Here is an 11738-nt window from a genome sequence, read left to right on the forward strand (position 1 = left end):
CCTCTCATCCTCCTCCTCTCCAGAGAGAAAAGCCCTTGCTCACTCAACCTATCCTCATAAGACATGCTCTCCAATCCAAGTAGCATCCTGGTAAATCTCCTCTGCACCCTCTCTAAAGCTTTCACATCCTTCCTATAATGAGGCGACCAGAACTGAACACAATACAGCAAGTGTGGTCTAACCGGAGTTCTATAGAGCTGCAACATTACCTGGCAGCTCTTGAACGCACTACCCCGACTAATGAAGGCCAACACACTATATGCCTTTTTAACAACCCTATCAACATCCACGGCAACCTTGAGGGATCTATGGACGTGGACAATTCTAAATATAATGCAAATAAATTGTACTTAAGTGCACTTCATTGTAAATGATACATATAACATTAACTCCTACACTTGAATTCTAGAAAGGAAAGTGCTGAGAACTATTTTAGACCAATTCTTGGTCAATCAACCTTTTGCAATCTTAATTTAAAATGTAACTCTTACAACTACAGCTTTTTTTTTTGGTTAATGGAATATCAGTATGGGAAATTAAGGGTTTATTTTATAAGTTACGAACTTTGGTTCATGGATCTTGGGGTCCCCGTCCATAGATCCCTCAAGGTTGCCGTGCAGGTCGATAGGGTTGTTAAGAAGGCTTATGGAGTGTTGGCCTTCATTAGTCAGGGTATTGAGTTTAAGAGCCGCGAGGTGATGTTGCAGCTCTATAGAACTCTGATTAGACCACACTTGGAGTACTGTGTTCAGTTCCGGTCGCCTCATTATAGGAAGGATGTGGAAGCTTTAGAGAGGGTGCAGAGGAAGTTTACCAGGATACTGCCTGGATTGGAGAGCATGTCTAATGAGGATAGGTTGAGCGAGCTAGGGCTTTTCTCTTTGGAGAGAAGGAGGATGAGAGGTGACTTGATAGAGGTGTACAAGATGATAAGGGGCATAGATCGAGTGGACAGTCAGAGACTTTTTCCCAGGGTGAAAGTGGCTAACACGAGGGGACATAATTTCAAGGTGATTGAAGGAAGGTGTAAGGGGGATGTCAGGGGTAAGTTTTTTACACAGAGAGTGGTGGGTGCGTAGAACGCACTGCCGGCAGAGGTTGTGGGGGCAGATACGTTAGGGACATTTATGAGACACTTAGACACATGAATGATAGAGAAATGGAGGGCTATGTGGGAGGGAAGGGTTAGATAGATCTTAGAACAGGATAAAATGTCGGCGCAACATTGTGGGCTGAAGGGCCTGTAATGTGCTGTAATGTTCTATGTTTGAAACGCACTAAAGCATTTCTCAAAGCATATTGTTTTATTTTTAAAACAATTTCAGAGCTGCAATCAGGGCAATGCAAATCCTATAATTTACAGGCCAGAGTCTTTATCCTTCTGTGTCATCCATTGTTTGAATGTTGTATGTTTGTGTAAGTTTATTTTATGACTGGTTTCTACAGTTTTTAACATTGGGGTCTTACTTGACTCTGACTGACATATTGGCAATTGGTTTATTATTGACACATACACCAAAGTACAGTGAAAAACTTCGTTTTGCATGCCATCCAGACAGATCATTTCGAAGCATCAGTCTATTGAGGTAGTACAAGGGAAAAGCAAAAACAGAATGCAGGATATAGTGTTACAGTTACAGAGAAAGTGCAGTGCAGGCAGACAATAAGGTGCAAGGGCCATGACGAGGTAGATTGAGAGATCGAGAGTTCACCTTTATCATACAAGAGGTCTGTTCAACAGTTTATAACAGCGGGGTAGAAACTGTCCCTGAGCCTATTTTGGCTCAATATTTTGCCACAGCATTCAAGGGACAAGATGAGTGAAAATTAATTTTGAGAACAGTATTTTCTTGTAGTCACTTAAAACCATTGTGTTGCAGATTATTGAAATGTAAGTAATAACTATTTTCAATTAAAATATGCCATTGGAAACTCATTAAGTTAAGATTTCTTTATCAGTCACACGTACATCGAAACACACAGTGAAATACATCTTTTGCGTAGAGTGTTGTTGGGGCAGCCCGCAAGTGTCGCCACGCTTCCGGTGCCAACATAGCATGCCCACAACTTCCTAACCCGTACGTCTTTGGAATGTGGGAGGAAACCGGAGCACCCGGAGGAAACCCACGCAGACACGGGGAGAATGTACAAACTCCTTACAGACAGCAGCCGGAGTTGAACCCGGGTCACTGGCGCTCTAATAGCATTACGCCAACCGCGTTAGCAGTTAGAAAGGCTATTGGCTCAGCATTGCGACATTAGATTGTGCCAAGAATGTGATCATTGGTTAATAATCTTGTCTTTAGGTCGTCAAGTGAAATTGGCATATGTCAATACTTCTGCAAAACCACCCAGGGGTATTGTCCGGCAGCAAGGAAAACATGGTACTGCAGGAACTGCATTTCACAGCTCTTCCAAGCAGAGGTAAGCATTCTTGCTGCTACAGGTAGAACAGAAAGATGAAATAAAAATTGCATGGATTAACCAGTTTGTGAACTGATGGGCTGGTGTCATCTATCAGCGTGCAGTGTGGTTCTGATCTCAGTTGGGAAAGGAGATGAAATATGGGTCCAGCAAGCGGGTGAGTCATGAGGAGTGTCATCACGCAAGATCCTAGCACAAAATGGTGCATTTTTAAAGGTGCACAGTTACAGGGAGAACAGGGCTGTAGGCACGTAATTCTTTAACGAGGAAAGTGAGGAGACTATTTATTGAAGAAATGAGATTCTGAGTTGCTGCCACCATCAGGCAGGAGGTACCAAAGCCTGAAGTCCCACATCACCAGGTTCAGGAACAGCTACTTCCCTTCAACCATTCGGTTCTTGAACCAACCTGCACAACCCTAACCCCTACCTCAGCAACAGAACACCACAGAGCACCTCTTGCTCTACCATGGACTTGCTGTTGACTGTGTTTTTGCACTAATGTCTTGTTTTGTACAGTCTGTTTCATTACTGTCTTGTATAATTTGTGTTTTGTGTGTTGCCTGAATCTACGTTGCCTGTGATACTGCTGCAAGCAAGTTTTTCATTGTACCTGCACCTCACCGTACTTGTGTACATGAGAGTAAACTCGACTTGACTTGTCTTGAGTTCTGCTAAGTCTGTAGATGATGTGGCTTGGCTCCAGCTGGGATGCTGTGGCCAATTCTGAGCGTAGCTCTTCAGTGGGGCTGCCAAGGTGTTCGAAAGGGCGCAAGAAGATTCAGTGCGAGAAGGTGACTCTAGGATTGGCCGGCTTCAACAGAAAAGGTTAAGGGTTTAAATCGTGAGGGGTTTTTTGTAGTTAACAAGGAGAAAATATTTCCAGTGAAAAGGTCGATAAGGAAAGAAAATGGTTGCAGAGTAATCAGCAGTCATTGGGGCTGCACTGGTGAAATAAGAATTCCCTGCATTTAAACTTGCACTGGCTTAAAGAGTGGGGGAAGCAAATCCAAACTTTCAAAGGGACTGGTAAAATACTTGGGAGCAGCATTTGGGCCCTGTAGGAAGAGAAAGGGCACTGGAAATAATTAGATGGGTCTTTGCATGTATGCTGGAGGGAGAGAGAGAGAGAAATCCTCTCTTATTTCTGTCCACTTAATTAATGGTCGGTAAAAGCAGGAAATGCTCAGCAGGTCAGAAAGCTTTTCAGGAAAGAGCAACAGAGTTTCAGGTTGAACCAGGAAAAGAAAAAAAAACAGTTGGTTAGTTTTAAGTTGCAGAGGGAGCTGGGGAGTAATGGATAGGACAAAGAGAATAGCTCTGATGGGTGAGGCCAGGGTTGCCATGAGGATAAGTTGTCAGGGTTATCTAGGTTAATGGGGGCAGTTAATGGAGATGAATTAGACAGGGAGGACATTAAAGAGTCAATACAAACAAAGGAATGTAAGAGTTGCTGAATGCAGGACTGTGGGACATGCCCAGCAGCGTGGACATCATGGAGAGTCACAGAGGACCACAGCACAGAAACAGGCCCTTCGGCATCTAGTTCATGCTGACCTTGTCGAGAGGAAAAACTGAGCCAATAAAACACAGATGGATGAGCCATAGCAGAAAAGGCCAATCCTGATACAGAGACAGAAAGCTTCAGGATACTGATGGCGGGGGAATCATCGACGGTAATGCCATTGAATGTCAAGGGTACGAAGATCGATTCCCTTGTCGGAGGTGATGATTGTCTGGTACTTCTGTGGAATGAGTATTATCTACTGCTTACTGGATGTTGTCCAGGTCTCGCTGCATGCAGGCATGGCTGTTTCACTTGCTGGGGAGTAGCACATGCAATTTTTGCAAAGTTTATGAAATCTGATCTCATGACCTTATGGTGGAGAAGATGATGCTGATTGGGCCTAGGATATTATCCTGATGAATTCCTGGCACTGGAATGATTGACCCCACCCCCTCCCCCACCATACCGCAACCATCTTGTGAATTATGACTCCAACCCATTGGAGTTTATCCCCTTTATTAGTCGCATGTACATCAAAACACACTGAAATACATCTTTTGCGTGGAGTGTTCTGGGGGCAGCCCGCAGATGTTGCCACGCTTCCGGCACCAATATAGCATGCCCACAACTTCCTGACCCGTATGTCTTTAGAATGTGGGAGGAAACCGGAGCACCCGGAGGAAACCCACGCAGACACGGGGAGAACGTGCAAACTCCTTACAGACAGCGGCGGGAATTGAACCGGGGTCGCTGGCACTGTAATAGCATTGCACTAACCACTACTCTACCATGCCTGACACTCGTAGAGTTCAGTTTTACCAGCATCTGCGCACATTTCACTCAGTGAAATGCTGCCTTGATGTCAAGGACAGTCACTCTGGAATTTAAAATTTAAATTTAATTTATCTCTTTGGTCTAATTCTGGACAAAGGCTGTGATGAAGTCTACAGCCAAGTGATCTTGCTGAAATCCAAAGTAGGCATTGGTAAACAAGTCATTGGAGTAGAAGTGGCACATGATTGCACTATTGACAACACCTTCCTTCACTCTTCTGATTGACAGTAGACTGACTTGGTGGGAATTAGTCAGATTAGATCTGTCCTACTTGTTGTGAACACAACTCACCCAGACAATTTTCCACATGGTTGGGTAAAGCCATTGTTGTAACTGCACTGGAACAGCTGCGGTTTATGGTTGTAATGAATAATGAGCTCCGTTGCTTGGTGTTGTGGTTAAATCTGGATGTTTATCATGCAAAAGAAGTGGGGAAAATACTTAAACATCACTATGTTGAAGTAAGGATGAATCATCTTGCTCCTACTACAGCGGGGTAGAAGTTCCCAGTTAACTGGTATAGGTGGGGTCTTTGATTATGTTGGCTGCTTTACTGAGGCAGCGAGCCAGCTTGTCATCTGATAGTAACGTTGTTAATTAAGATTGAAAAATGTTTAGCTTTATGTGCATCTATAACAATGTCAGCGATAATTATTGCTGATTAAATATAACAAAGTGTAGTGGCTACAAAGTGTGGTGCTACAAAAGCTTAGATGTCTCCTGCTCTTTAAAAGAGGAGTCCATTGAGGTTGGAGGAGGGGAAACAAATCTTAGAATTGTTTTGGCATTGGAGGAAGACTTGACCTGTGCCTGAAAAGTTTGTAAAACATTACCGAGAAGAGGAGCACATCCAGAATGGGTTGGAATTTAGCCAGTTTTTCTCATGAAACAATCTGCTTGTCTAGTTTGTACAATCCTTCTAGGCTCATTTCCTGTTATAGCTTGAAGATTTGCAATTTATTCCCCCAGAACCTATTCATAATGAGGAACATATGCAGATTTATAATGTTTGAGAGTCTTTTGTCTATAGTGGGTTCTGAGCATGTGGTGGGCAGTAGAGGTTCAGCTTCCATTTGTAATCTGCACTAGAACTTGTGTGTGTGTGTGTTTATATATATGTACATGTATATATAGGATGTTACTTACTGTCTGAATGGAGAACATGTGTGTGTGTGTATGTGTATATATATGTGTGTGTGTATATATATGTACATGTGTATATATAGGATGTTACTTACTGTCTGAATGGAGAACGTGTGTGTGTATGTGTATATATGTGTGTGTGTATGAATGGAGAACATCTGATACATTTTCATGGCTGCAATTAATTGTTGGCCTTCGTAGGATGAAGTCTTCTGGGAGCACAGATTGGTCCAGTTCTACTGGAGGGAGTGGCTCTTCTGATGGGACAAGGAGCGGCAGTAGCAATGTTGTTGCAAGCAGTCATTCAGGGCCAGATGCAAAGAGGCAAGTTAAAAGTAAGTAAAGCAAATCATTTTTTGTTAAAGCACAGAAGTAATTTTTAGGACCATTTAAAAATAAAATGATGATGAACTGATATTTCCAATTGTTCTAAATCCTGAACAACAACTGGGTTGATTGTGAATTGTACTTGAAGTGAATAAGTCCCGTGTCCAACAACAGAATTTGCTCCTAATCCTTTCTGCTGTGCTAATAACTCCTCGGAGTCAGAGTATGGATTTCTTAAAGGACTTTTCTTTTCCCCACCAGAAATTGCACCGATGATGGCAAAATCTTTAAGGGCCTTTAAGAACAGGCTGGGTCCACGGTAAATATCTGGCTGCTTGGCTCATTTATGTTGGCATACAAATGTTTTGTTTAGAACAAAAATATTTTGTTTAAAATAATTTATTTACTATTAATTTTTGTATTCTATTTGGACCAATATGTGCACAATGCACATACTTTTGTTTTGGAAGTAACCAATTACTTGCTGAGTAGTGGATTAAATGTATGAATTTAGACAAAACCAAATGGGAGATTTGGAGTGACTTAACATTTCTCTAACTTGTTGCAAGTTGATATAATGTATACCTGATTTACATCTGAGAATAAAAACTAAAAATGAGTTTGGCCGTAGATTTTTGTTACCCTCAGGATGTTTATAGTTTAAATTCTAATTCATTTTTTCATGTACCTTGCATTATTTTAGACATGGAGTTGGATTTGACTTTAAAATAGTTTTTCTGCTGACAAAAATGCAGTCTAATTGCAGATGGTAAAAATGTCCAATACACAATATTTCAAGGATGGTCATTGTCTAGCGTTGAAACAAAACACTGATACTTGTGAACCTACTAAAGCTGGCGTACAATACCTGTGGCTGGTTTTTTAACCCAGGTTTTACAGCAGAGGTAACCTTCCGAGAAAGGAGCTATTCAACACTTTTCCTGGAAATAGTGGGAGCTTGATTTCGAGGTGATGGTTAACTTGGAAGGACTAGTACTGCCAATGGAAGTGCAGCACTTTTGAAGTCCCCCCCCCCCCAAAAAAAATGGAACTTGCTGTGTCTGTGTAGCACTGCAGTAACTTCAAAAACTGAATTCCATCTGAGTCAGTTATACAGCACGGAAACAGGCCCTTCGGCCCAACTGGTCCATGCTGACCAAGGTGCTTTGCTGAGCTAGTCCCATTTGCCTGTATATGGGTCATATCCCTCTAAACCTTTCCTATCCATGTACCTGTCCAAGTGTCTTTTAAACGTTGTAATTGCATCTTGCTCTACAATTTTCTCTGGCAGCTTGTTCCATACACCCACCATCCTTTTGCCTCTCGTGTCCCCTTTAAATCTTCCCCCCCACCCCCCCGCTCATCTTAAACCTATGCCCTTGAGGGTTAGACTCCCCTACCCTGGGAAACAGACTAACCATCCACTTTATCTATACCCCTTGTGATTTTATAAGCCTCTATAAGGTCAGTCCTCAACCTCTTTCACTCCAGGGAAAAGAGTCCCAGCCTATTCTGTCTCCCTTTATAACACAAGCCCTCCAGTCCCAACAACATCCTTGTGAATCTTTTCTGCATGCTCTTTAGCTTAATCACATCCTTCCTACAGTAATGCGACCAGAACTGCGCACAGTATTCCAGGTACAGTCTCACCAGCGTCCTATACAGCTGAAACGTGACATCCCAACACTTGTACTCAGTGCCCTGTCTGATGGAGGTGAGAATGCCAACCACTTCTTCACCACCACCTCTACCTGTGCTGGCATCACTTTGTCCTGTACAGCCTGTAATCACTTTGCAAACCTTCTCTGACTAGCAGTCAGACGGTAATCCTTGCTGTACACAAATACTTGCAGGGTTGATTGACAAGTCCAGTTGGTGACATTGAACCTCAAGAACATCTGACAGATTTTAAAAATAACAAAACAAATAAAAATGCCATCACGTTGTTAGTTGCATCTCATTGTCATCTGAGATATGTTTTCTTCTGTTTTATTACACTAATGTATCAGAATGCATCTTGGGAAGCAGTAACCTGACCCTGAACTTACTTTCAGAAGCATTTTTGGTTAGGTTCTTCAGAGTACTTTACCTTCTTTGTGAAGCAAAGAATACATAGGAACATCTAATAACATCATGTTAATAAACACATTGTCATGCTGACATGTTCCATTATATACAGTTTCTGTGAGATTGCTGCATTAACTCATTGAAGCTGCTGAACAGGGTTCTGTTTACTGCTGACAGGATTTCAGACTACACAGTGTTTTCAGTGATTAAGGCTTGTGCTTGGTTAAAGTACTTCATTACCTGTCGTTGCTGGGATGGCTTTTTTTTAGTGGTTATGTCAACAGCCGCCATTCAGTGTGAAAGTCAGATAATGCCTTGTAGATTTATTATCTGTGCTTAGATGCTCGTTGGGATTCTCCGTGGCATTCTATCCCTTGTCACTCAATCTTCCTTGCAAAAGAAGTTTATACCCCAGTTATATTGAAGTCCATTTATTCTTCCTGTGCTGATCTGTGTTCCGGTCTAATCAAAAGACCACATAAACCATACAATGATTATAGAAATGGTAAAATATCATCTGGGTGTGTTAATTTTTTTTTGTTTTGTGCAATTAGTCTTTCCATTATCTGAATGGATTGTCAGTGTATAATCTCATTTCATATTTGTTGCTTTTCTTCAGCAAAGGGTTTCCTTCACCGCCTGAATTTTTGGATGAGTTTGTGCTTTTGAAGCCACTATAGTGTTGAATTGACATAAAGTTCCACAGCCTAGATAACACCCAGCCAGTTAACATAGAAAATAGAACAGTACAGCGCAATACAGGCCCTTTGGCCCACAATGTTGTGCCAACCTTTAAACCTCACCTAAGACTATCTAACCCCTTCCTCCCACATATCCCTCCATTTTAAATTCCTCCATATGCCAATCTAGCAATCTCTTGAATTTGACCAATATACCTGCCTCCACCACCGCCCCAGGCAGCGCATTCCATGCCCCAACCACTCTCTGGGTAAAAAACCTCCTTCTGATATCTCCCTTGAACTTCCCACCCATTACTTTAAAGCCATGCCCTCTTGTATTGAGCATTGGTGCCCTGGGAAAGAGGCGCTGGCTGTCCACTCTATCTATTCCTCTTAATATTTTAATACTTTATCAGTTTTATCACAAGATCACAAGACAAGGGAGCAGAAGCAGGCCATTTGGCCCATCGAGTCTGCTCCAAGGAAAGGGAAATAGAAATGGGGAATGGGGGAAGAAGAAGAAGAAAAAAAATAACTATTCTAATCCCAATTTCCGGCCTTATCCCCATATCCCTTGATACCCTGACTATTTAGATATCTATCTGTCTCCTCCTTGAACGCCCCCACTGATCTGGCCTCCACTGGCAAGGAGTTCCACAAATTCACCACCCTCTGGCTAAAGAAATTTTTCCTCATCTCTGTTTTGAAACTGTACCCTCTAATTCTAAGATTGTGCCCTCTGGTCCTGGACTCACCCACCAAGGGAAACAGCCTAGCCACATCTACTCTGTCCTTTCCTATCAATATTTTAAATGTCGCTGTGAGGTCCCCTCTCATTCTTCTGTACTCCAGTGAGTACAGTCCAAGAGCCGACAAACGCTCCTCATACGTAAGCCCTTTCATTCCTGGAATCATCCTCGTAAATCTCCTCTGAACCCTCTCTAACGTCAACACATCCTTCCTAAGATGTGGGGCCCAAAACGGCGCACAATATTCCAAATGTAGCCTCACTAGTGCCCCGTAGAGCCTCATCAACACTTCCTTACTTTTATTCACTATACCTCTCGAAATGAATGCCAACATAGCATTCGCTTTCTTTACCACCGATCCGACCTGGTGGTTAACCTTTAAGGTATCCTGCACGAGTAACCCCAAGTCCCTTTGTACTTCCGTGCTTTGGATTTTCTCTCCTCCTAGATAATAATCTGCCCGCTTATTTCTACTTCCAAAGTGTACAACTGCACATTTCCCTACATTGAATCTCATCTGCCATTTCCTTGCCCATTCTCCTAAACTGTCTAGGTCCCTCTGCAACCTTCCTATCTCTTCAATACTCCCTACTCCTCCCCCTATCTTGGTGTCATCCGCAAACTTAGCCACGAAACCATTTATTCCATCATCCAAATCGTTAATGTACAAGGTAAAAAGGAGCGGTCCCAACACCGACCCCTGCGGCACACCACTAGTAACCGGTAACCAGCCAGAACGAGATCCTTTTATTTCCACTCTTTGCTTCCTGTCAACCAGCCAATGCTCCACCCATTCTGTTATCCTACCCGTAATTCCATGACCTCTCATCTTATTAATCAGTCTCTTGTGAGGCACCTTATCAAAGGCCTTTTGAAAGTCTAAATACACAACATCTACCGCCTCTCCCTTATCCACCTTACCTGTGATTTCTTCAAAAAACTCCAATAGGTTGGTCAGGCAGGATCTTCCCTTCACAAAACCATGTTGGCTAGGACCTATCTTGCCTTGCGCCTCTAGGTATTCTGTAACCCCGTCTTTGAGGATAGATTCCTATAACTTTCCCACCACTGACGTCAGACTAATAGGTCTGTAATTCGCTTATGCTGCCTCCCACCTTTCTTATACAACGGAACTACATTTGCGACCCTCCAGTCCTCCAGAACCACGCCGGAATCTATCGATTTCTGGAAAATTATCGCCAATGCCTCCGCTATCTCTAAAGCCACCTCCTTCGGAACCCGGGGATGCACCTCATCCGGTCCGGGAGACTTATCAGTCTTTAGCCCATTTAGTTTTCCTAGCACCTTCTCCCTAGTAATCTTAACTGAACTCAATTCCATTTCGTGAGACTCCTGACTAACCGGCACATTGCTGATGTCCTCCACGGTGAAGACCGATGCAAAATATTCATTCAATTCCTCTGCCATCTCTCTATCGTCCATTATAATAGCTCCTGCACCGTTATCAATTGGTCCTATATCAACCCGTGTCTCTCTTTTACACCTTATGTATTTAAAAAAACTCTTAGTATCCTTTCGAATGTTATCCGCCAACTTCCTTTCATAATTCATCTTTTCTTTCCTAATGACCTTCTTAGTTTCTCTCTGCAGGTTTTTAAAAGCTTCCCAGTCTTCTGTTTTCCCACTAATTTTTGCTTCTTTGTACGCCACCCCTGTTGCTTTTATTTTAGCCTTCACCTCTCTCGTTATCCACATTTGTGCCTTTTTTCCATTCAAAACCTTTTTTCTTGGAATATATCTATCTTGCAATTTCCTTATTTCCTGTAGAAATTCCTTCCATTTCTCCTCTGCCGTCCCTCCAGCCAGCTTACTCTTCCAATCAATTAGGGCCAACTCCTCTCTCATACCATTGTAATTTCCTTTGTTCCAGTGAATACCTAATTTGAAAACAATGGATTATTCTTTAATATTCATCTACACATACAATTTGCTTTCTTTTCAATTTCATGGTAACTCCTTTAGTATCTTGCTGTTCCATTCACACTGA

At 42.4% G+C, this 11738-nt stretch overlaps 1 protein-coding gene across 2 annotated transcripts in view; it reads left to right on the top strand.

Moving 5' to 3' along the window:
- Positions 1–6836, top strand: part of eloal (elongin A, like) — a 76166-nt gene extending 69330 nt beyond the window's left edge. The window contains exons 9-11 of one of the 2 annotated variants that reach the window (XM_052024383.1): positions 2307–2424; positions 6109–6242; positions 6496–6835. In XM_052024383.1, the coding sequence (XP_051880343.1) occupies positions 2307–2424; positions 6109–6242; positions 6496–6557 (314 nt within the window). In that variant the 3' untranslated portion in view covers positions 6558–6835. Of the gene's footprint in view, positions 1–2306; positions 2425–6108; positions 6243–6495 lie in introns of both variants that reach the window. The other variant, XM_052024384.1, reaches the window with a different exon arrangement.
- The last annotated feature ends 4902 nt before the right edge of the window (positions 6837–11738 follow it).

The sequence above is a fragment of the Pristis pectinata genome, chromosome 10 (assembly GCF_009764475.1).
Source record: "Pristis pectinata isolate sPriPec2 chromosome 10, sPriPec2.1.pri, whole genome shotgun sequence".
Taxonomy (NCBI): Eukaryota; Metazoa; Chordata; class Chondrichthyes; order Rhinopristiformes; family Pristidae; genus Pristis; species Pristis pectinata.